The following is a 25,294-nucleotide window of genomic DNA, read 5'->3' as shown; positions in this document are numbered from 1 at the left end:
TTTATTCTCCTGCGACCAGACATTAGTCAGGAGAAGGCTTGGCAGTGGAACAGCTCTCGATCCAAGGCAGGTCAGCCTCGCTCTTATACCGGCTCTCCCCCTTCTCTTCGTCCGGTGCTTTCGGTTTTGTTTCTCCCCTCGGCTTTGACTGGCAGCTCAGTGTATGCTGTTTGAGCAGATCCTCTCTCGTAGGAAAGTTATGCTTCAGCAGAAGGGGCAATGGAGTTGAAAAAATATAGCAAAATATATTAAAAGTAGCAAGAATTTGAGAAGCCACAGGCTGTTGCATCTGCATGCGCCTTGTGAACAGTTTCATGTGGGTACTATTTTCTATGAGCTATATACTATTTTCTATTTTCTCTACTGAACTACACCCACCAACCGTACTGCTAGCTCACCTAGCACTGCTGAGCCTTACAGCTCAGCCAAGGAGGACACTATGACTGTTTACATCTAATGTTGTCGCAAGCCTCTCATCTATGAGAAGATGCATACTTCCCTCTGCGCAGTGATACAGTTGGCGACTGGTAGAAAGAAAAAAGTTCCAGCTAACTGATCCCAGGTATTTACCCAGTGTACACTACTGCTCAGTACCGGACTGCAGCTTGACGCAGACACTACCTGGCTGACACTATGGAGCATTTAGCAAGTAATAAGATGTTTTTCACTGCAGTTGGTGGTCATTTCTCTTTGATTTTAGTGATTCTACCATGGCATTTGTTGGGCTGCAGCCAGCAGTCCAGCCACAGCAAAGAATTTAGGCCGATTTTCAGTCAAAAAAAAAAAAAAGCTCATCTTGATAGCTATACAAATCAGTAAAAATAAATCCAGATACATATGAAAAAGACAGACGATTTGTGGCTGTGATTTAGTTAAAAACATATCAGTCTTATTAATTGTACAGATGGATAATTAATAATTTAATCATAAAGCAAAATAGATATGAGGTAGATACAATTTTGATTGTGTTTTTGTTAACAATACAGTGCTGTTGTTAATTATGATCTACTTTTGTCTATTTCATGTACAGTGACTGTTGTCAGGAGCATTAATTCTCCTGCTGGACAGAATACAGAGGGCTGCTTGGTATGATCTGCTCTGTGTGGCTTGACGCGGTTGCTGTCCGTGTCCAGCAAAAATAGACTTGCCACGTATTTCACGCGGAGCAGAGCAGCAGGCTGACTCGGTGGAATTTAGGGGTCAGTCGTTACATGTAGGCCTAACAGTAGGCCTAAATGACAAGGAGGAAAAGCCAAAAAACCGAAAAGTTTTTTCAGTAGAAGAAATACTGGAGACATAGTCATTTTTTAAATCTCCAGTCAACTTTAGCATTAATTTGATGCAGGGCCCTATGGAAACACCTCTTCTAAATTCTCAATTCCACAACTCCATCCGTGGGTACGTTTCCTATAGGGCCCTGCCATCTGTTGCTGGCTTATGACACTTGGCTGCCAGTGGGCCACTGTTTGGCCCCCCTCAAAAGATGCTTGCCATCGGGCATAACACTTTTTCTGGGGGAAACCCTGAACATCTATGCCTTCATTTCTCCTGATTATCATGTGGTACTGCAGACTTTTCAAAGAGATAATACCTGCACGACTGCATTACCAGCTAGTGGGCCCCAGGGTAAACATTTGCTTTTGGGCTCCTTTTGATCCCTCCACCATCACCACATCCCACCCTTTGCCTCCATCTGTGTATTTCTCATCAAGTACAGTGCAACATGGCAGCATAATCTGCTCACACACCCAGGAACCAACCACTACTAAAGAGGGCAGTTGTTGCTCAGGGGGGTAAAGTGGGTTGTCAACCAATTGGGAAATTGTCAGTTTGATCCCAAGGTCCTCTGAGGTATGTGAGTGCATGTGATTTTTAAACTGAGTAGCAAGTGGCAGCTGGTATGGTACCATGACTCAAAACTCATTCTAGATGTTGGAAAGTGATTGTTAAAAACATGTGACAAAGACCCATTAATATATAGTACTGCATTGTGGAATTAGATGGTTGACTGTTTTATCCTGTTTTAAGATTTTTACTAGATACTCTGCATTTTTTCACGATTTTGAGACTTTCTTTTACATACTTAGTGATTTTTTTGGTCATTCAAATTTGGTCAGGTGTTTAATAACACATCTTTCTGTGATATGACAAACTCAGAACACATTTTAATTATCACTTAACCTGGACTTTAAGACTTAAGGCCAGGTCTGGCAATAATCTATTTATCCTTATTGTTAACAAATATCATGTAATAAGCCAAACTAAAACATAATGTATTCTTTTCAACTTGGGAGGTCAACGGTCAACAGCCAAAAATACTTTTGATCGGATACACATGGTCTGTTGGTCAATTGTGCTGCTCTTCACTTTAGCTGTACTGCATCCCACTCAGGTTTGTTAGGAGCTAGCAAGCTTTCAGCACAGGTCATTAACACGAATAACGTTGTCTCAACCCACCAACATCAGTGTGCAAATATTGTGCTCAACCTCAGGTCTACCTCCCAGCTTGCCCTGGTGAGTAAGCGGCTCTATTATGAGCTGTCATACCCCTTTAGCATTGATAGCTATTGTTATGTTACCACTCTTAGCTCTGTTACCACCACTAGCTGTGTCAGCATGGCTAGAGGTGCTAATAGTATCAGTGCCAGGGGTTTTGCAGTCAAAATGAAGCCACTTACACACCAGTGTGAGACTGGAGGGTGGGCACAATGTTCCAACAGTACTGCCAGGATGGCATTACCAGCTGATCTGCGAATGAGCACTGCTACTAGCAAGCTAACATTCGCTCACATCCGACCCGGATGGTGCACAGTGCAGAGCAGCTGAGAACAGTGGAGACCAGAGGCTAGGCAGTGGGCATGTTTCAACACGATAACATGTTTACCGGCTGTCTGTCAGCAAAGCCAACAGAAAATAAAGTAAAAGTCAAGACATTTACATCATAAACCATTAAGATTTCACCGCCAATAAGCAGATAGTTATTTGACTTACAGCACTAAAGCTCACTGAGGCAATGAAGCACTGGACTTAAGGGAAAGGTCGTTTTGTATGTCATGTCTTTTTTTTCTCTAAAATAACCAGTTAGTTACTGGTTAATGAACCTCGGCCTTTTAAAATTAAAATTAACTGAAACCGACATCACTATTTACAAGTGTTGTCTGTGTGTATCAAAGCCATATCTATCCTTATTCTCTGTGTCATACAGCTCCACTGTTGCTCAAAGAGCTGCCAGCTCTCACGCAATGAGAGTTAGACACATGCGACGGCCCCCTTTCACACGCTCTCACACCACACCCCTTATTTCTCACGCCATCAAATACAAGAAAAAACAAGAAAAAAAGTTGTAGGAACTGGCAAAGAGGGCTGGTCAAGTCACCAACAATATGTTTGGATTTCCTTCAGAGTTCTACAGAATGAGAGTTCTCAAAGCAGATCTGCCTATCAAATCTGCCTGACTAGCAGGGTTGGGAACTGAAACTTGTTTCCAAATTAGGACCGAGTACTTAACACCAAGTACTGGGTATGTGAAAAACAAAAAAAAAAAAAAATTCCGTAATGCCTGTCGGCTCCTAAACATGACATAAATATGAATTAATGCAAACAAAGGCTATAGGTATATATCTGCAAGGCCGTGGCTCGTTTGGCTACCTTCCTGGACCTTTTCTCATCTGTCAGCAGAACCTTCACACACCAACAACAGAACGAGCTGAAGAGCCAGCATGCATGACCAGCGTGTCACAGCCATACAGCAAACTCTCCTAAACTCACAGGAAAGTCCAGTTTTAAGCAGGCCACACATTCCTGTCCTAACCAAAGTAACTGAGCCCAAGAGATTAATTTTACTCAGAGCTGCCAGCTTAGAACCAAGTAGCCTACTTAACGCCAGGTATCGGTTTCTAAACATGACATAAAAATTAATTAATGCAAACAAGGCTATATATATCTGCAAGGCTGTGGCTTGTTTGGCTACCTTCCTGGACCTTTTCTGATCTGTCAGCAGGACCTGTTACTTCACACATCAACACCACAATGACCTGGAGAGCCAGCGTGCATGACTAGCGTGTCACAGCCATATAGTCTATGGTCACAGCCATACCGCAAACCCTCCTGAATTCATGGGAGATTCCTGTTTCATGCAGCCCTCTCTCAGTGTCCTCCCGGCATCGCATTTCTCCTGTATTACTCCCGATTTAGAGCTCTGGGCCATGTGCGTGGTCTTCATGGGGAACAAGGGGTCAAGTCTGAGCCAATAGGCTATACGAAATTTGAACGCTCCAGAAATTTCACTTTTTGTCCTGTGTTTTACTGAACATCCGACATGCAGCAGCTGGTTAGAGAGTTAATACTAAAAAATGCACAGAAATAGTTTTGTTTTTATGAAACGTGCATGAATACAGACTGCGCCAGGTGTGTGCGCATTTGGATACTAGAGTGACTCAGACCGCACATTGCTGTCCGAACCAAAGTAACTGAGCCCAAGAAATTAATTGACTATGTTCAACCACTGACACAAAAACAGAAGGCACTAATGAAAATAATATGCCTTACACATTTTGCTGATCACACAGCTGATCAATAGATTGCAGCAGACTGACAGCCCAGCACAGTGACTGAGACAGAGACAGGCAGCAGAGTTTTTCCTCACACTGAATAGTTCAGTGATTAGCAAGGAAAGTGACTTCTTCAGATTTCCACAGAAGACTTTGTTTTAGTGTCACTTTCAGTCAGAGTTTAGATGGAATTTGTTATAAACATGATGACGCATCGCTCCATCTCTCATCCAGTTATGCTTTGTTGCCTCTGTTTTTATCAGGGGCGGATTTAGTGATTTGGCAGCCTGGTGCCCCAGTCTATCTGCTTTGCTTTGATTTCACCCGTTCTCTAACTGGGAGTGGTGGTTGGCTGTAGAATAACTTATGCTGTTTTCATACACAACACATCTGGCTGCCCCGGTGTAACATAAAGTAGGCCTATAGTTATTGCGCTTTGGTTAAGGCATAATTCACTTTTAGTTCAGTAAGTGCAGTTTGACATTCACTAATGTCATAATGTTTTTTAATGAATATCTGTGTATGAATCATACGTTTTTATTTGTTGTTGTAACGCTAGAAAGAATAAAGACTTTTTTATCAAAACTTCTTTTACACAAAATAAGCCAGGCTATGCCATGCTTTGTGTAAGGAAAAAAAATGCTGCATGACACATTCGCGCGCACAGCAGCACCACCACCACCACCACCAAAAATCCCCCTTCCAAATCTTATTCCAAACTTTTCTGAAAAGTTGGCAGCCCTGTTTACTTTGTTCAACCACTGACAAAAAACAGAAAGCACTAATGAAAACAATATGCCTACCACATTTTGCCGATCACGCAGCTGATCTTTAGATCACAGCAGACTGACAGCGTGGCGCAGTAACAGAGACAGCAGAGTTTTTCCTCACACCATCTGAACAGTTTAGTGTTTAGCGGGGAAAGTGACTTCTTCAGATTTCTACAGAAGACTTTGGTGTTGTGTCACTTTCAGTCAGACTTTAGACAGAATTCTTTCTAAATATGACGGCGCATTGCTCCATCTGATTTGGAGGCCTGGTGCCCCAGTCTATCTGACTTGCTTTGATTTCACCCATTCTCTAACTGGGAATGATGGTGTGCTGTAGAAATGCTGTTTTCACACACAACATACCTGGCTGCCCCAGTGTGACATAAAGTAGGCTTACAGTTATTGCATGTCAGTCAAGGCATAATTCACTTTTATTTCATATTTATATAAGTGCAGTTTTAAATTTACTCTAATGTTTTTTTTTAATTCGCGTCTGTGTGTGAATCATACATTTTTATTTGTTGTAACACTTGAAAGAATAAGTTTTTTTTCATCAAAACTTCTTTTACACAAAATGAGCTAGGCTATGTCATGCTGTGTGTAAGGAAAAAATTGCTGCACGACACATTTGTACGCGAAGCGCCACCACCAAAAAAAACCTTTTTTAACTTCCTTTTCAAATCTCACTCTGAACTTATCTGAAAAGTTTGGAGCCCTGGTTGTTCACTAGAGCATCAAATGTGGATTCATCTGCCACTGAAAATAGTTCCATACCACACCATAAGTGACATTTACATTTACAGTTAAAAATAAACATAGTGTGCCGCTGTTTTAGGAAACGACTGAGCCCTTTTTAAACATGAGACTATAAATTTGTGAGATATACAATATGTCATCAGTAGAAACCAATGGGCTTGGAGCTGAGAGCCACAGACAGAATATGGAAGTCAGAAAGAGCTTTGAAATGGACTGACGCATATTTGCTTTGGGTTTTGAAATGGGATTTCACTAGGTATGAGACCATGAAGCCAGTGCTAAAGATCCAGGCTGTATAAACCTTAAAGCCTCAGACAGAGATAACAGGTACCACGGAGGTGGTTATCAACAGTCACTGTTAACCCAGGTTTACTACCATGGCTCTAATCATGTTCACAAAAGCCTGTCAAAAGACATGCTCAGCATATAATTTGACATGTTCAGCATATAATTTGACGCATTCAGCACGTCATTTGACTCATCTGTCACATTCAGCACATCATTTGATGCATTCATCACATAATTTGACACTAAAAAATGACTGATTAATGCCGCCTACTTGTGCCTATGAGGAATTTTTGAAAAGTATTACAGCAAAAAGCTAAAGCGTTGCTTCAGTTAAGACAAGAGTAAGGAATAATGGCAGAAAATCACTTATTGTGTAAATGCACAACTCAGTATAGGCTACCTATTTATTTGATCACTCTGTTATTTCTAATGTGACAGTCGCACATTCTGTTAGACTTAAGCACCCGAAATTAAGCAACAGATGTTGGTATACAGCTACAGTCTGTTAACTGAAACTTTCAACATATTGTCTTGTGTTTCCTCTGCTCTGTGTCTTCTTCAGTCTATCTGAACTGCCTCCTTCTGTTTCAAATTGTGTACCGGTTGTGTACCGTTTCCACCCACCCTCTCTCATTCATTTCCTCCCTTATGGTGTGTCATGTGATGTCATGTGATGTCGGAAGGTCTGAGTTTTAGAGTTGGGAGGTCATTCTTCTAATTTAATTGTGTTCATGTACTTTGAGATTGTAAAGTGGGAACAACATGGCAACTGTAAAGAAGATGAGTTGCATTTTAATGCTAAGAGCGTTTTAACAGGAGGTTGATAGCTGTTTCCAGTTTATTTATATTTTTATATAGTATTTGATTTTACATTATATTTTGATATTTAATCTAAGTATAATCTACATGAACAGAAGTTAACATTAATACCATATATCACTTTATATGATCAAAAATTGAAATTTAATACGTGAATTAGTAAAAAAAAAAATTCGGTAACACTTAAATACACTAAAACATGCATGAACACTTTGAGATATCAGAGTGACATGCAGAATCATGTGCTTTGATATGGATTTCATGCATAAATTAAACCTCAGCTAAAGCATGAAGCATTAAGTACCCAGGACTATTTTAATCCTATCCTTAAGTCTTGTGTACCTTGCAAGTGAGGGAGAGGCCATAATGTACAGAACTATACTATGTCCTGTTAAAATGCGCCTGAGCACAACTAACAATATATAGGCAGAGCTGTAAATATGCACACACTTGAGTGGTTAGATGTGTGAATAACTTAACAGTGTGATGTGGAGAGTTGCTGTGACCTTCTGAGGGCAGAGCTTTAGCTCAGAGGCCTTTTCCAAACACTCCTACACAACCCCAGAGATGAGCCTTGACATGAGGTCAGCCTTTACCAGCCCTCCAGGCTCCCCTTCACCTGTCCTCCTGATCAACACCACGTACTGCAGGACTCTGTATGCACGCTGCTGTTACTAAGTGTCAGCTGAACTGGACCTCTGTACAGCAGACCTCCAGCTGTGCCTCTGAGGCAGCAACCACCCACAGGTCACAGATTAACAGTGATGAACACTTGAAAGTAAGGAGACATCTTAGCCACTGGAGAGGTTGACAGGACAGCAAATTGAAAAAATAGGTGCAATCAGTATGAAACATGAAAGAAGAGAAGATTTAGTTTGCTGTACATGCACGAGGAAGTCAGGATCAGCATGAACCTAAACAAGCAAAACCAGCCATTCTGAAGTCATTAAATACCACCGCTTTGACAGTACTTTTACTGTAAAATCTTTCATATTCACATCATTGCTGCTGGATGGCATCAGTTGAGAATGCAGCTAGACAGAACCAGTTTCAGTGTAATTATATGCCAGTAGATGGCCAAAGGGCACCTGCCGTATCCCCATGATATGCAGACAAACAGTGTCACATGAGAACAGGGCTTGACAGAACCTCACATCCGCATGACACAGGCAGGTAGGCAGTAGACAACAAACCCTGTGCCTCCTTCCCCTAATCCTAATCACCAGTGCCCTTGTTGCCTCATCTTAACCATCTGTGCCATGTGCATGTACTTTTGTTGATGTCCCAAAGTTGGTTGCCATATGCTTCTGTTGTCTAAATATAACCACGTGCAGCATAGAAATAATCCCACCATCAGCTTGTGATGACATCAAGGTGGCAGCATCCTGGAACAATAACGTTCTTGTTGTTATTTGTTTTTTTTTCCTTACCACAGTAACTTCGGACTTGCTTAAAGGTTAAGACTTTGAGACCTGGTTGTGACCTGCTCATATGCAACTTAATCCCATCTTTAGTTTACTGAGACATCAGGTTGTTGAGGAAGAAAGAGCCATCAAGTGTAGATTTACAGAACTCCAATCCCAATAGTTTATAGTTGGACCTGTACTTGTAGAGCATCTTTCCAACACGGATTCATCCCAAGTCGTCACATGTTGCTGCTTTGCAGTGGACTTCTGTGTCTACATATATCACTCCAGGTATCCTTCTTCGTCTGCTGTTGACGATCCGGGATGCCACTATGATGTCACCACAAGCACATGATAAACTGGTATTGATATTTATGTCTGTTATATTGACAGCAGTCATTGCTTGATTCATACCTGCAAGTTGTGTTGAAAATAAATAACAACAATTGGTCGCAAAAAGAGCTATAATGTTAAATGCATCTGTACTCACTACATCTCAGCCTTTCTTACCCTCAGGGAATAAAAAACAAACAAAAAGAAATTGTGGGTTATCTGTATCTCATTGGCCTCGAGAAGCTGGAAATTATCGGTATCAGATGAAATAATCATTATCGTGCATCACTAATTAGGATAAGGGGAAGGAGGCACATGATAAGGTGTAGAGAAAAAAATATCACATTTGGACATGAAGCGAGCACTGGACACGCATAAAAGTCCAGGGTTTGTTGGACCAACCACCAACCCTCCAACCCTCCTGCCTGTCCTGTCGGCGCACTTGCACTCCATATATTACGTTGTTACCAGCAGCGTTTCAACCTGACACCATCCTGTCGCATTTCATGTGGATGCGACAGGTTCCATCTGTCCGCTTTATCAACTCACACTAACCGTCCATGTGTCATGCTGCCGCAGCAGGTGACGTCCAGCTGTCCACTGATGTGTAATAACACTCTGAACAGTTCGGTCCGGTCGCGGTCTCAGCTGATGCCATCCAGTTGCATAACATGCGGACACAAAAGGTAGCTTTATGGCACTGAGATCTTCCACACTGACAAAGGTGTGTACTGACGGTATTTGATAACTTCGGACTGAGAACAAGCTTGATACTTCAACATGCGGACTGAAGGGGCCAGGGATTTAAAAGTGAGTGACCTGCTCTGCACATTTTGGTTTTGTATCTATATACAGGCAGCTGACCTGTATAGTTACAAAACCAAAATGTGCAGTTGCAGAAATGAAAAACTCTCTGTTTTCAAGTCAAATCCAGCCTGGTAGGCAGCTGGAGCACCAATAGATGTTTTTAGGCCGACTGCTCTGGGCCCATTTCATCATTCAGGGGTCCCAGTCGAAGTGCAGTCCTGCTGCAGGCAGTGATCTCAGGCCTGCAGGTCAGCCTGTTTTCCCATGGCCTCTTACCTCTTTTTGAAAAAGAACCACAGATGACAGTTTAGAGGGGCTGTCAACCGTTTGCTTGACACAAGATTAGAGGCAACGACTGTGAGTCAGCCAAAAACCAAGACGGACTGTCAGCCAAGAAAAAAGGAAACAGCAGCCACATTTGGAAGGGTAATGAGCACGGTTGCAAGGCAGCCAGGAGAAAACATTGAATGCATTGTATGTTTTTACAGCATCTTCTTGTCACTATCTCTCTCTGGGGAGGAGGTATGTCCGCCTTCCCACCATTGCTGCCTCCTTCATTCATCTCAGTCTGTGTTTCTTCACCTCTCCCTCCCTGCCAGCAGAGATGTGCTATGGAAGCTGAAAGGCCAATTTCCATCATTCAGCTCATGAATACTGAATGGCCTCAAGTAGTTTTGATTAAGAAGGTACAAAGGTTGCAGACAGTAATCTACAATATTTCACCACTCAAGGAGGGATTTCTGGGAAAACAGGCTAGAGGAAAAAGAGGAGGATGATGGATTAGAATAATTTATGTTTCATTTTTAAACTAATTCAAACAGAGAGAGGCTGCAGCTGTTTAAGGGAGGGGATTTTTTTTTTCAGTTCATTCCAGACAAAAGTGAAATATATATATATATATATATATATATATTAACACCTGAGAGAATTGCCTGATTGTCATTTCCCCGTCCAGGAAGTGCTGAGGCAGCACAGCAACTTCTGACATCTGGAGCCGCTGAGCTGATGCCATATGAGAGGTGAAGGTGAGCAGCCGCCTGCCTGCTGTTTGGGGATGTTTTCTATAGAAGAGCCACAGTGAGGGAGAATTCACTATCACTTACCAGCTCCACAGATGATCTGACCTCGCCTCTGGTTGCTTCCTGCTGGCTTTTGCTTGTCAGTGGGACTACACTACAGGCAGGGAGCCACAGATGAAGAGCAAAACACATTTGACCCGTGAAGAGAAAACTGCAAGAGACCGACCTCCCAACCCTGAAACTTTTTTCCCAAATGTGAAATGTTAGTGGGGAGAATCATGTACTATTGGCTGACAATGAATGCTTAATTAATTCCAAGTTAATGAACTGACATAAAGCTCCAGGTTAACTGCTGGCTCCCACATCATGTCCATGTCATTTCAGTTTGTACAGAATACTCAAACATCCCAGCGTCTCTTTTAAAATATATAAAATAAATCTATTCTTTGTGTGAGTCTCAGTTGCGAATTACATGTCTGTGCGTTTGTGCTGATTTCTAAAGTTACGGTGTTATTAATATAAAAAAAAAAATGAATTGATGCTTTTTTCCACATAGGGACAGGCTGAGAGCAGCTTTTTCTTTTTACAAAGTTGTCAAATATCATCGCTTATGCAGTGGTTTTAACTTAGATCCTAATGCAGAAGGCCCCATTTCACAGCTGTATGATACACCACTGGACGCCATCAAGTGAGAACGCGGCAGGACAGCACCTGGTGCCACAGCATTATACGTGAATGCATCAGTTGATGACGCAGCCGGACAGAAACTGTCACGTTACCGCTGGATGGCAACAGGTTGAAATACTACCAGTAACAGTTTAATATGAGGAACACAAAGGTCCCTGTAAAGCGGGCTGCAGGGGCAAATGATGGATTCAACAAACCCCAGACAATCACCCAGGACGTCAGTCACTTCCTACTGGAATATAATGTTTTTTTTGGAATAGCAGACTTTTGCTTTGAACCATAGACTGCATATAAAGATGGACGACGTGCCCCTACTTATCCCTGCTATGCTGAAGTGAAGCTAAAATATCGCGGATATGGTTGCTGCCATCTCGCGCTGGTGAGGTCATTTGGAGCCGTAGTCTGCGCAGTAGCAATATCCGCAATATCACCCTGTATGGGTTCATTTTATAAAAGTGACCCACTCACTGTGCATTATCCCTCACGTAATGTCTTATAATGATGTGCTAGTGTGAAAAGTAAATATATTGCACATGCCTGAAGGAAATTTCTTAATCAGTGTAGTTAAACACTTCGTGGTGCAGTTAGAGTGTAAAAAGATGCGCATGTCTGATCAAACAACATGAAGGACTTTGTGTGCTCTCTGAAGTCAGAGGGTGAATGAAAGACAAAATGCAGAGCACATTCCTCACACATATACAAATATTAGATTGAGTATTGATCAGCTAAGAAAGATTACATCTTAGGCCTCATTCTGCTGTCCTTCAAGGACACTTTGAGCACTTAATGAAAGTCTGCACGCACAAGTGCATGCACATGCGCGCATACACACACACAGACAGCAGATGTTTGTGTTATGAAAGCATTGCTTGACTGTGGGTGTTTGAGGATTTTCAGTGAACACATGGCACGGCCTTCAACGGCTGAGAGTCTGTCTGTAGGTAACACACTCCAGGCTTTAGCATGGTACTGAAAGACTTTACATTGAGTTAAGGTCACTCGTCTCAGAGAAAGATGTGTGAAGATATTGTTTGGTCCTCTATAATATATCACAATATTTCAATCTAATATTTATAATATCTATTCTTTCGGGCGGCACGGTGGCGTCGTGGTTAGCACTGCCTCACAGCAAGAGGGTCCCCGGTTCGAAACCCGGTTGGAACGGGGTTCGGTCCATGGGCGGGAGTTTGCATGTTCTCCCCATGTCTGCGTGTCTGTATGTGTCGGCCCTGCGATAGTCTGGCGACCTGTCCAGGGTGTACCCCGCCTTCCGCCCGATGATAGCTGGGATTGGCTCCAGCCCCTCCGCGACCCTTACAAGGACAAGCGGTTACAGAAAATGACTGACTGACTGACTGTATTCTTTTCTCTTAAAAGTGAACTTTGTAAAATTTAGGGGGATTTGGTGGCATCTAGGGGTGAATTACAGATTTTAACTAGCTAAAACTTCTCTCAGCTAGAATTCGTTCAGTGTTAATTGTTCAGGACATTTTTACCTGGAGCCGAATTATCTGTAGAGGTCTCCTCCTTCCAAAAACAAACAAATGCAGTGATTGAAACTGAAAAAACACAGATTAATGCAGTTTCAGCTTAAAATTCCATGTTTTTCTGATGCGGTTGGCATGTCACTGCAGTTAGCTAGTCCAACACATGCTAATGTGTGGTCACCTTTTCTCTCTGATAATAGTCATAATTTTCAGATGTTCAGGAGGTTTTCAGCAGAAGCTGATTATCCAGAATTATCCGCTGGGGTCGCTTCCTCTCTAAAATAAATGGACCCGGTGATTTAAACCGCTACAAACAACAACGTTACAAATCAGTGTAACTCCAGCACTGCTCATTGCAGGTGGGCTTCTAATTACGGTGGCCTTTTCTGGCTAATAAGGACATTTTAAGTAAGGCAATTGGCTTGCCACATCCTGTTACCTGTCACAGCCACAGGCCTCCGTACGCATGTTCTGCATCTGCATCTGGCTACGTCTGTCAGACAACACAAGCAGCTCGTGACCCTGTGAGGGGACAGAGAGGACTGGGGGGATGATCCTGAGGGGGTTCAGTGATGTAATACGGAGAGAGAAGTTTTAGTAGTCTCATGATTTTCGCTTTACCCATGTGGGCTTTGGGTGTCCAGTGTGTCACAGCTTCCAACACTCCAGTGATTGATTTGCTGGACAGACTGTAAGGCTGCTGAAGCACACCTGAGCAGTATCAGGTACAGTTTATCATACACAGCTAATTATGTCTCAAGTCTGATGCAAATGCACAAGATTTAATCTTTAACCATCAGACATACTTAATCACTATTTGACATGAAGTTAAAACCATTTCCATATTAGCACACCTCACAGTTTATGTCCAGTGTTCATCAGAGCGGGAAGTAGTGAATCCTATATGAAGAGGCAGAAATTAAAGGAACAGTGTGTTTAGGGGGATTTAGTGACATCTAGTGGTAATGATTACATATTGCAGCCATCTGAAAACTTCGGACTAGAATTCCTTCAGTGTTCATTGTTGAGATTCTCACAGAGAACTGAATTGTCCACAGAGGTCTTTTCATTTCTAAAACAGACAAACATGGTGATTTGAACTGATAAAAATACTGAATAAAGCAGTTAGCTAGTTAGCTAAAGTGCCAACACCTAAATGAGAATGGCCCTATCTGGAGCCAGTATTCGGCTTGTCTGTCTTTAAACATGGCGGTCCATCCAGTAGTTGTTGAGCTAATCCACTCAAAACTACAAATTTGAACTTCACAGTGATCACAATTCTTCTATCTGCTATCGTCAGAATCAAGACGAGAAATCCATGTTATGCTAGCATCCCATGAGGGGGGGGGGGGGGTAAATGTGCATAAATGTGCGTCTTTGTGCTAGACCCATGTAGTTTTTTGCTGTCATTTGATTTCTAATTCAGACAATCTTGCAAGAATTGCTTGTCAATATGGACTTCATTATGGTTTTCAAATGCAAAATAGTGTAATTGAAATGTGATTCAAAATGTGATTAATCATCAGTAACTATTGATATTTTGCGATTAATCATGATCTAAAATATGTATCCTTTGACAGCCCTTGTAAAAAACTAAAGCAGTGCTATTTCTTTACAAGCTGATGCCGCTGTTGACATTTCTCAAAGCAGATGAAAAAACCAAACTGAATGCTTCAGAAAACAATGCTGCCCCCCCTTTTGTTTTCACTGCATCTCCAAACTTCCAAACTTAAGTGCATATGAAGTCCGTGTTGAAGTGTAAATGGAGAGGACCTGAAGACACACTGCAGCAAAACACTCCACCTTAGACAAATCCACACTTCAATGCGTTCTAAAACAATCACCATCATTTATTTACAATATATTAAATTGTAATGCAAAATTTATAACAAGTGGTCAATTTGTTCAATAATGAAAATAAACATGAACTATTTTCAAAGCTAGCATCAATCATACACATATTTATATATAAATACTGTGTGCAGTCAGCACATTATGCCTGCTCTTTGTTTGTTTTTTTTTTTTTTTTTTCTTTTTCGGTTGGAGCCACCCTCTTTAATCAGGGTCAATAAGGTCAAAAAACATTTCCACACTTGTGCTGACTGCATAGAGAATAAAAATGAAGACACGAGTCTACAAAAAGCATGTAAAGTAGAATAACACCCAGCTTCAAGCTCTTCTGGACTTTAAATGGCTTTCAAAAAGATCTAAATGCTACAGACATGAGACCGAAGCACGTGATGAAACATTTAAGCAACCAGGATAATGTAGGTTCCTATTATCTTGCTGTTTTGAGGCATCATAGAGTTTACAAAAAAGAGAAAACCTGACAAATAAACAGTCCTCAAAGACTCTAAAGATGATTTCACAGTATTGGTTAGACAGGCTGTAGTGTGTCCAGTTCATTAAATTACAGTTAAAGCACACAATGAAGCATAAGGGGAGAATGCTGGTGATATTCTGCATATTTCTTCTTATCATCAAAACCCACAAAAACACAACAATCCAAGGAAAGATCAATTCATTTCAGCAGAATCATTGCAATCTGCTGATCTGCCAGTAAGACTCGACTTTGGCGAATTTTGACACGGATTTGCCAACACATTGTCATCCCAGCTCGCCACATGGTGCCACTCTGTCAGTGACCTTCCACTTCTACTTATGGTGTTTTAGGTATCCTTCTGCGTCTGCGTTGACTGTGATGTCAACAAATGCACATGGTGGGATCTTCATCCCACCATGTGCATTTGTCATGGTCCTTATGTTTACAAAACAGTGCAGACCATCACAATGATTAGGATTAGGCAAAAAAGTCATGGATGGTTAGGTTTAGGCAAAAAGAGGTACCGTTCCATCTGGCTGCGTCCTCAAGTGACACTGTCCATGCATGCTGCAAATGGACGCTGCTGGTGCCCTCCAGCCGCCAGTGTATAACAACAACACCACCGGTTCTGTCCGAGCATGTTCTCATCTGACGCTGTTCAGCCACATTACGATTGAACAGAAATGGCTTTTGGCGTCACGCTCATACGCCGAAAGCACTGATAGAGCGGCGCTATTTGACAAGTTTGGAGTGAGAATGGTCTGGATGTGCACCATTGACCAACAGTAAATCCTCCTGACAGTGCTGACCTTTGGGGGGAGCTGTTGTAGCCCATTGGCTGACACTGTAGGTCTGCCACTTTTTCATTCAAAATTTGTTGGACATGGGTAAAAATACAATATTTAATCTATGATCAGTTTAAATGATACATTGTCAGTGTATAAGGCCAACAGGACGTGCTTTGCACTGTCACTCTGACCTATAGAATGTCTTATTACCCTGTTTGTAAACCAGGCTAGGGATTTCGTTGTCGGTGCAATATGGAGAAAAGAGCTTTTGGATTCAACATTATAGAGCACGCGCAGAGTGTCATATTCCACCGGAATGTGGACATGGTGGGATGAAGCAGGTGGATGTTGTTGGCAACAATACAAGATGATGATGTGCACAACGCACAACACGGGCTGAAACGCTAACAAAATGTCCAAAGCTTGCTAAAAACATTACATTTCAGCATGCCAAAGGGTTATTTTGGCACCTGAAGTCTCAAGAGAGGAAAAGTACTAGAACCCTATAAGACCTGAGCTAGCTGGCTTGATTTTTTTTCAAGAACGTGGGATGAAGGCAATAAGCACCAACAAAAGAAATTACCCCAAAATTAGCAAGATATAGTAAAAAAAGTAAAAAGATTACATGATAGAATAAGTCAAATAAATTATTAGATTGGTAAAAAAAAAAGAGAAAAGAAAAAAGAAAAAGACAATGAAAACAAACAAGACTTAGAAAACGGTGCTTTAAAAGTTACAATAATTCTGTAACTTAATTTCAAATATTTCATTATTACAATTATAAATATAGTTTTTTGCCCTAGCCTTTTTCCTTTTTCCCCGTTTTCCCCCTAGACATAACCCTGGAATTTTAATTTAATTAATTTTAACCCCTGATTTTTCTCTAGCTTTGAGAAAAAAAATATTTTGTAAATCTACTAATATCTTGCAATTTGTGGAACATTTCTTACCAAGGTGCACATTGCATTTTTTCCCGTGTTTTTGAAAGAAATTGCGCCAATTTGCACAAAGGTTTAAATACTTGTGACAGGCATTTGAAAGCAGCACAAGAACAATGACGGTCACCCTGGGTTTCAAAGGGTTAACAACTCAATGTCTGTCTGTTTCAGTGTCCCTTCTTCTTACCTTACTTAGCTTGCAGAAATGATCCCACTACAAACAAACAATTTTTGGAATCACCAGGTAAGATCATCATTTTAGATGACAGAGATCAAACCTGGCATTTTATATCTCAATACACTTCAACCTTAACAGTCTTGTCTGGTCAAAGAATGAGAATGTTTGCTGCACGTCAGCACACTGGTGTAAGAATCCCAGTCTTCCCATATCTTGCTGCTGATATCTCATATCTTATTGCTTAAAAGTTCAGTTTTTCGGTTCATCAGCCTGTGAAAACTTAGGTGTGGATTCTTTTGCCTGTTGGTAGTTCATCCCACCACAAAACAGCTACCACAGACATTAATTACAAGGAGGACCATTATGCAACAGAAAGTCAATGCAGAGCGAAGACTTCCTCCTGTGAGAGCAAGACCTACATGCCCTCTGTCTGTATGGATGATAATAAAATCCTGGCTAGCTCAGTCTTGCCACTACAGTGGTTCACAATTAAGGAAATTACTGAACCTTAAAAACATCTATATAGTTGTGAGCCACATTTTAAGATTATTGTCTTCAGTAAGAACCAGTGGGCTTTGGGTTAACAGTTGTTATGGCACCTGAATCAGCTCCATTGCTTTAGAAGACCAAGAGACATGGTTAAAAGCTCCCAAAAACTTACTGAATTGACTTGTGATAGAGGAATATTTTGTTAGCTATTCCCAAAGGTCAAGAAAATACAGAATTCTTTCCATGTGAGATGTTGACAGTATGAAAAATATCAATGAACAACAGATTTCCCCTTAAACATGCTGGCTAAGGATACCATACACATGACTGGTGCCCAAAGTCAAGTACATTCCCTCTGGAAAAGGAAAGCACATCAAATGTGTAACAAAACACAGACTACATGTGAACAACAAGCACACAAGACAAGGCCAAAGTCTCTTCATCGCCAAAGAATTCTGGCAAGTACTTAATCAAATCAAGTTGAATTTAAAGTGAGGCAGGGCATTTTGCAGAGGTAAGCTCAAACCTCATGGAAATTAGCTAAATATAAATTTGCTTGACAGCAGCTCTCTGCAAAACAAATCTATCAAAATCATCTAAAACAAAAGATTCAAATGGAGAGAAAAGCTGTGCCTCTGAGTGATGCAACAAATTTTCCTTGTAAGAAGGAGATCATTTGCTGGAAAAAGGCAGAAAAACTTTTCAGGCAAACAAAGAGCAAGCAGATGATGATGAGAGCCTCCTCGGTGTACAGCGCAGCAGTTCATGAGATGCCACAGCTGCAGAGAAGCCAGTTGTAGAGGAGCCCACTTAAATCAAATGGCACTTTTCCCAAAATGGAAAGAAGAGCGAGAAAGGGGGAAAAAAAAGTCCCGGACTTTTCCAGGACTCAGCGTCAGCTGGCAATAAGAAAAACAGAGCACACACATACTTGAACAAAGGCTTTTTGGCAATACATTGTACTATGGCAATACATATTATTGTGGTGTACTATATGTAAAGAAGAGAGGAAGAGTAACAAAGAGAAAGACAGAAATAATCTATTATCATTGCAATCTCAGGTTATTTGGCGCGATTACAACCATTCAGGGCAGCTTCTCAAGTCAAGCAACAGCTACCTGCATGCAACCAGCAGAGTTGTTCCTAACAAGCTGCTGTATGTGCAGTGAGGTTAGACTGAGTCAAAAAAAAACATGTAATTTGTCAAACTGGAACCAAATCCTGTGAGGTCTGCCACAGGAAACTCTGACTGTGTTGGAACATGTTTTCCTGCAGGGTTATAAGTTAAGTGTGTAGTTGTGATCAGTTGTGGTCAACTTTGCATGCAAGACAAGCTGTCACAGTCTGATAGGGGTGCATTTCAGAGGGTGGACGGTGACAGCGAGGACTACGATGTGGTCTCATAAGGCCTGTCCTCGCCGTCGTCGTCTTTTATGTGGCTGCGGTATCTGTATCGAGAGTAGTAAGAGCCTGGGGTTGCCCCGCCTTCCTCTTTTTCTTCTTCCTCCTCCTCTTCATCAGATCTATTGAAGTAGTAGTGTCTTCGGCCAGTGGGGCTGGAGCAGGAAGAAACAAGTAAAACTCATGTTATTATGACAAAAGTGACTAGAGAACAGTTTGGGGTCTGAGAGAGCTCAATGCACTGCACCACAATAGTGTCAACAATTCAGTATCTGACCAAATGTCTCGCCCTCTGTTCCTGAGTTACAATGTTTAATAATAGCCTCGAAAAGTGTTTTTGCAGAACATTATGATGTCACAGTGAAGCTGACCTGTGACCTTTTGGATATAAAATGTCATCACTTCATTAATTGATTCTGTTAGACATTTGTGTACATTTTTAGCATAATTGGCACATGAATTCATAAATTATGGCCAAAAACATGTCTTATGAGCTCATAATGACCTTGAACTTCGACCTCTGAAAACCAAATTTGGAATAGGTCATTGCTAAGTCTGAGTGGATGCTTTTGTCAAATTTGAAGAAATCCCCTCAAGGTATTCTTGAGATATCACATTCTTGAATGCAACGGACAGTGTAACAGTGACCTTGACCTTTGACCACCAAAATCAGGTCATCCAGATTTGTGGATGTTTGTGCCAAATTTGTAGAAATTCCTTCAAGGTGTGTTTGAGATATTGCATTCAAAAGAATGAGATGGGTTAAAAGGTCTCAGTGATCTTTGGCCACCTCATTTTAATCCGTTCATTTTTGAGTCCAAGAGGACGCTAACCGAATTTGAAGAAATTCCTCAAGGTGTCCAGGAAATCGTGTGTCCAGGAACACATATATCCAATCAGTTTCTCTTTGAGTCGATGTGGACATTTGTGCCAAAAGAAATTCCCTCACAACGTTTCTGAGACATCGTTATCATCATAAAGTGAGGGACGGATGGACAGAACCCGAAAACATAATATCTTTCACTGTGTACTACTTAAACATTTCTGTATTGGGTGATGTTTGTCCAATTGTAATGGTTTCAATTTGTTTTTGTTTTCTTTATTTACGGTGTTCTAAATTTTACATAAATATTGTTGAGTGGTGATGAGGTTTTCTGGATTTGCTTGTGTTTTGTTTACCTTTGGTTACAGTATGTTAAGCTCTCAGAACCACCATACACCAGCTGTGTATTCTGCCATGTTGTGAGGTTAGCCTTTACTCCAGCATCTCAAACACTGTGCAATCCGGTGCTATGCTAGCATGCAAAACTGTTTCATGTTATAATGGTTACATTGATTATGGACCTTTCATTCAAATACCAAATACAAAACATTGATGCAAACATGATTCCATCCTCTCAAACTGTTACAGTGGTCAAGTGAGTCAGCTATATTGAATTAGAAACCCTACAAAAAATGAAATAAATTGCCGATATGTAAACACAATTCAAGTCATATTTCATCATGTCTAATAACCATGATTAACAAGAAAAATCCAATCCCATTACCAGTCCACATAGATCCTAGCCCAGCCTTTTAGCATTATATAACATTCTAATGGCTTAAATATTGCAAACTGGGGTTTAATTACTGTCAACTGTGCATCTCAAATGAATTCGCTAGTTGGTGTAAATCAATACTTGGAGTCTAATTATACCTGCGGTTAAAGGGCTGCAAGGAGAAATGCACTATGGCCTCATTTATTTGACTTTTGATATTTTTTCCTTTCTGAGGCTATAAATCAAGGTGACATCTCAGGAGTGATTAAGGCTGAGTAAATATTCACTTTGAGTGCGGCTTCTTACCAACTACACTTCCTGGTGCAAAAAAACCCACAACACACAGCCCCCAAAGAGTCCTAAATGAAAGCTTTGCTTATCTGGTGAGAGCCACAGAGGTCTGTGGTCACTACAGTTTGGCTTGAAACCGAGAAAATGAAGTAAACATCAAACTTTGTTAGCATGCCGAAGACACATCATCAAAAACACAACCAAGAAATTAGAATTCCAAACTGTGAGAGTCTAATCCCAAACGGGAACATTCAATGCACTGACTGATCAGAGTGTAAGGTCTCTGATTGGTTAGGTCACATCATGCATCAAAAACACTCTTCAAGCTAAGTCCGTCTCGGGCAACGACCTACTGCCTGCCTCAGTCACTGTCTGGCCGGTACAGGTACTTCATCATCAGGCTGTCCACCTTCTTCTTCCTCTTCTTTTCTTCCTTTTTGTTCACGGGCTGGCTCTCACCAGCTTCTCCTCCCCCTTCTGGGCTGGACGCCTTTCGACCCGGGGCCTTCTTCACACTGCTGGAGCTTCGGTAGGAAATGGTGGACGCACCGGAGCTTGACTCTGACCCAGAGTCTGTCTTGGAATCTGAAAACGACGAAGATGAGGAAGAAGATGAAGATTCGTCCCTCTTCTTGGACTTTTTCTTTGACTTCTTGGACCTCCTCTTGGAGCTGCTCCTGTGACGATCTCCTGAGCTGTCAGACTCTGAGCTGTGGCTTCTCTTCTTTTTCTTGCTCTTGTTTTTGCTCTTGCTGCGATGGCGACTGCTGCTGCTGCCACTGCGGGATGGTCTCATGCAATCCACTGCGGATGCAGAGCGTCTAAGACTGCTGGTCGGGCGAGTAGCATCACCATTATGGACACTTTTGCTGTCATCTTTATCATCCTTGGATTTTTCTTCTTCACCCTCGGAGTCTTCCAAGCTCCGGCGCTTGAACTTAATAGGCTTGAAACTCAGCACCTCATTGATGGCTTTCTCCAGGTCAGGGTCAAGGTAGTTGCGATGACTGACTGATCTGATATCCAAGTCATCAACTGGGTCTTTATCAGTAGTTGATGATCTGGCTTGTGGTGGTGGCATGGAGACGCTGCGGCCAGTAGAGGAGTGAGGACTGTATGCCGACCTCTCGGTGAACGCCACGCTTTGACTATCATCAAAATCAACGTCAAACTCGCTCAAGCGGCAACTGCGTGCCAGCGACATATGGGAATCCGCTCGGCTGAGAACTCCAGGACTGCGACCCCCAGACCGCCGGCTAAAGCAAGGGCTACTGGGACTACTGGCATACAGCGGCCGCCCGCCTCTGCCCGCTTCAAAGCGTGAGGTGCTTGGGCGGCGTCCAAGTGGGCTTGATAGACCTAAGCTGATGGTAGACTTGGCATCATTCTCTGGGCTTACCCCAAAACGTGTGGAGGCCCGACTTGGTGCAGCATATGAAATGACTGATTCTTTGTCAAAGTCACCCCGACGGCTGTCCAAGCCTTTCCTGGTGCGGCTGTTTGCCTCTGAATAGGCCTGGGAGATGACTGATTCTCTGCCGTTGATGTCATCCCCTGCCTGGGACCTCCTCCTGGAGCTGACTGAGTAGGTGTCATCCTGAAGATCGGAGTTCTTGGCTTTAGCCTTATGGTACGACAGAGTGTCTTCTGAATCAAGATTTTCCTTTAGAGCACTGAAAAGGGCATCCCCTTTTCCGCCGATGGAATCCAGGTTGGAGCGTTTTCTGTAGCTGAGCGAGCTCATCACTGACACTGGCCTGTTGGTCTCTAACTCTTTGCCCTCTTTGTTGACCTCTTTCAGTTCCTTACCCTCTTTCCACTCTTTCCCTTCCTTTGCGTCTACATTTGTGGCAAATCTAGAAAGAAGCAACAGTGGAAAGGACGAAGGAATGAAGACATTGGGAGAGAGAGAAAATGACAAAGATAAGATAGTGGGTCAAGTGGTGATGAGTGAAGGAAAAGAATAAGACACAAATGAATAAAAACAGTAATTTCATGAGAAATGAAGGAGATGAAATTTAACAAAATGAAAGTACAGCAATGAAAAAGGAGATTAGGAGAGTGAAACTGGAGACAACTGAAAATGGATTAACAAGGGTTATGTTCCCGTATTGAAATGTTAAAACAGCAAAATAATTTTATTGCCCACCAAGGATCAGTGAAGGCTACAGTAATTATAAGAATGGGAGCTTCCATCCCCAACAAACCCACTTTAAAGCAATTCACTGTAAATGTTTGTGCCAACACAACATAATGGCAAAAACGCAGTCATATAGCCATTTAGCTTGAAAGTAGATACATACTATGCAAGACACCTGGAAAAAATTAAATTTAAAATGCAGTGTTTGAGTTTCAGCTCTTCAGTATTTTGTTTCATTTGATAAAGGATTAAAACTCTAAAAGCATTTTTTACCGGGTTCAGATTTTATAAAATGTTACTGAGCTCCAATCAAAGCACCTGGCAATCACAGAAGAGAAAGAATGCTAGAATGCTACTGCAACAGAAAAAAGGGATTGCAAACATTTGGAGAGAGAAAAAACAATCTGCTAATTTGTTTCTGTTAGCTATGCCTGACTGATAGGGTTGTGGTTTATGGAAAAACTTCAGGGTTCCTACAGCTTACAATAAGTTACATTTAAAATTTTATTTAAATGCCTCTTAGGATGTTTAAGACCAATTATACACTAACCAAAATGAAAGAAAAAAACATGAGCTGACATTTGTTTGGTGACAATTTTGCCCATGTGTTTCATGTGACATAAAAACATATTTTATCTATCTATCTATCTATCTATCTATCTATCTATCTATCTATCTATCTATCTATCTATCTATAAAGATGGTGAAAAACTGTTCATAAAATCCTCCATCCCTTTTCTTAGCATTTTTGAGACTTTTGAAGAATTGATAAGACATTTTAATACCAGTTAAAGGGATAGTATGGGTTTCTTTAAAGTGGGTTTGTATGGGGTACTTATCCACAATCAGTGTACTACCTAAATCAGATGACGGTTTTGGATGGCCCACTTTCGAAGAGAGTTCTTGAATCCAACACAGAAGCTAAGCAATGTACTTCTGTGGATGGGTGTCAGCACAAAACATGTTTTATCTTATAAAAATCCCACAGAAAAAAATCAATACCAGTTTAAGTGTACGCTATATTGAGAGTATTTTAACCTTTTTACATTTCCATCAGACAACCCATTCTGACTAGAAATCTGTTAACAGCTTCAGTTTCTCATCTTTGCTCTCGTCAAAGCCACCAGACTCCATTGAGAAAAATGGTGATTATTGCTGAACACATGAGCTGCTGTGCAATTGTATGACTTTGGTGAACCTGAATTAACCCTTTAAAACACATTAGCACAAACAAATTAAATGTTCCAGGCAGTGGTAGACATTTCGGTAGGAAATGGTGGACGCACCGGAGCTTGACTCTGACCCAGAGTCTGTCTTGGAATCTGAAAACGACGAAGATGAGGAAGAAGATGAAGATTCATCCCTCTTCTTGGACTTTTTCTTTGACTTCTTGGACCTCCTCTTGGAGCTGCTCCTGTGACGATCTCCTGAGCTGTCAGACTCTGAGCTGTGGCTTCTCTTCTTTTTCTTGCTTTTGTTTTTGCTCTTGCTGCGATGGCGACTGCTGCTGCTGCCACTGCGGGATGGTCTCATGCAATCCACTGCGGATGCAGAGCGTCTAAGACTGCTGGTCGGGCGAGTAGCATCACCATTACGGACACTTTTGCTGTCATCTTTATCATCCTTGGATTTTTCTTCTTCACCCTCGGAGTCTTCCAAGCTCCGGCGCTTGAACTTAATAGGCTTGAAACTCAGCACCTCATTGATGGCTTTCTCCAGGTCAGGGTCAAGGTAGTTGCGATGACTGACTGGTCTGATATCCAAGTCATCAACTGGGTCTTTATCAGTAGTTGATGATCTGGCTTGTGGTGGTGGCAGTGGTAGACAAGCAGCTCCTGTAGTCAGTAATGTTAAATCACCGTTTTTCTCAATGGAGTGGCTTAATTTTTCCATAGGAAATTACTGCCTTACATTTAGGTAAGACAGTGAAAATACTCTTGATAAAGCATACATTTAAAGTGACTATGATTTTTTTTAGGTGTCTAAAATAAGTTTTGCTGGCCCTTCCACAGCAGTACACTGCTTAGCTTCCATGTCGGACTTCAGTCTGCTTCTGTAAAATGGGTGCATGCTGACTGACATCTACCGTATGTAATATTCTGTCTATTGATAAGTACCCCGTACAACCCCACTTCAAAAAACTGAAATGCATACCAATGGTAAATTCCCCAGTTTTTTGTTAGTTTTTTTTTTTTTTTGGTATATGTAACTCTGAAATCGTTTTTTTATAGAGTATAATGTTTAACCACTGTAAGATTAATACTGATTGATCAATAAACCCATCTG

At 41.5% G+C, this 25,294-nt stretch overlaps 1 protein-coding gene across 13 annotated transcripts in view; it reads right to left on the bottom strand.

Annotated features, from left to right (window-relative positions):
- Nucleotides 1–14,751: 14,751 nt before the first annotated feature.
- The window catches only part of myo18ab (myosin XVIIIA b), a 219,690-nt gene continuing 209,147 nt past the window's right edge, over nt 14,752–25,294 (bottom strand). For 9 of the 13 annotated variants that reach the window (XM_088079407.1, XM_088079408.1, XM_088079409.1 and 6 more), the window contains 2 exons: nt 21,222–22,724; nt 19,056–19,194 (listed from right to left, as the gene is read on the bottom strand). In XM_088079407.1, coding sequence (XP_087935533.1) covers nt 21,230–22,724 — 1,495 coding nt within the window. In that variant the 3' untranslated portion in view covers nt 19,056–19,194; nt 21,222–21,229. Of the gene's footprint in view, nt 19,195–21,217; nt 22,725–25,294 lie in introns of all 13 variants that reach the window. The other 4 variants (XM_088079413.1, XM_088079410.1, XM_088079411.1 and 1 more) reach the window with 2 other exon arrangements.

This window comes from Plectropomus leopardus, chromosome 6 (genome assembly GCF_026936395.1).
Source record: "Plectropomus leopardus strain MGB_pleo_1.0 chromosome 6, ASM2693639v1, whole genome shotgun sequence".
Taxonomy (NCBI): domain Eukaryota; kingdom Metazoa; phylum Chordata; class Actinopteri; order Perciformes; family Serranidae; genus Plectropomus; species Plectropomus leopardus.
The sequence above is the reverse complement of the archived record's forward strand: the minus strand, read 5'-3'. Positions and strand labels throughout refer to the sequence as shown.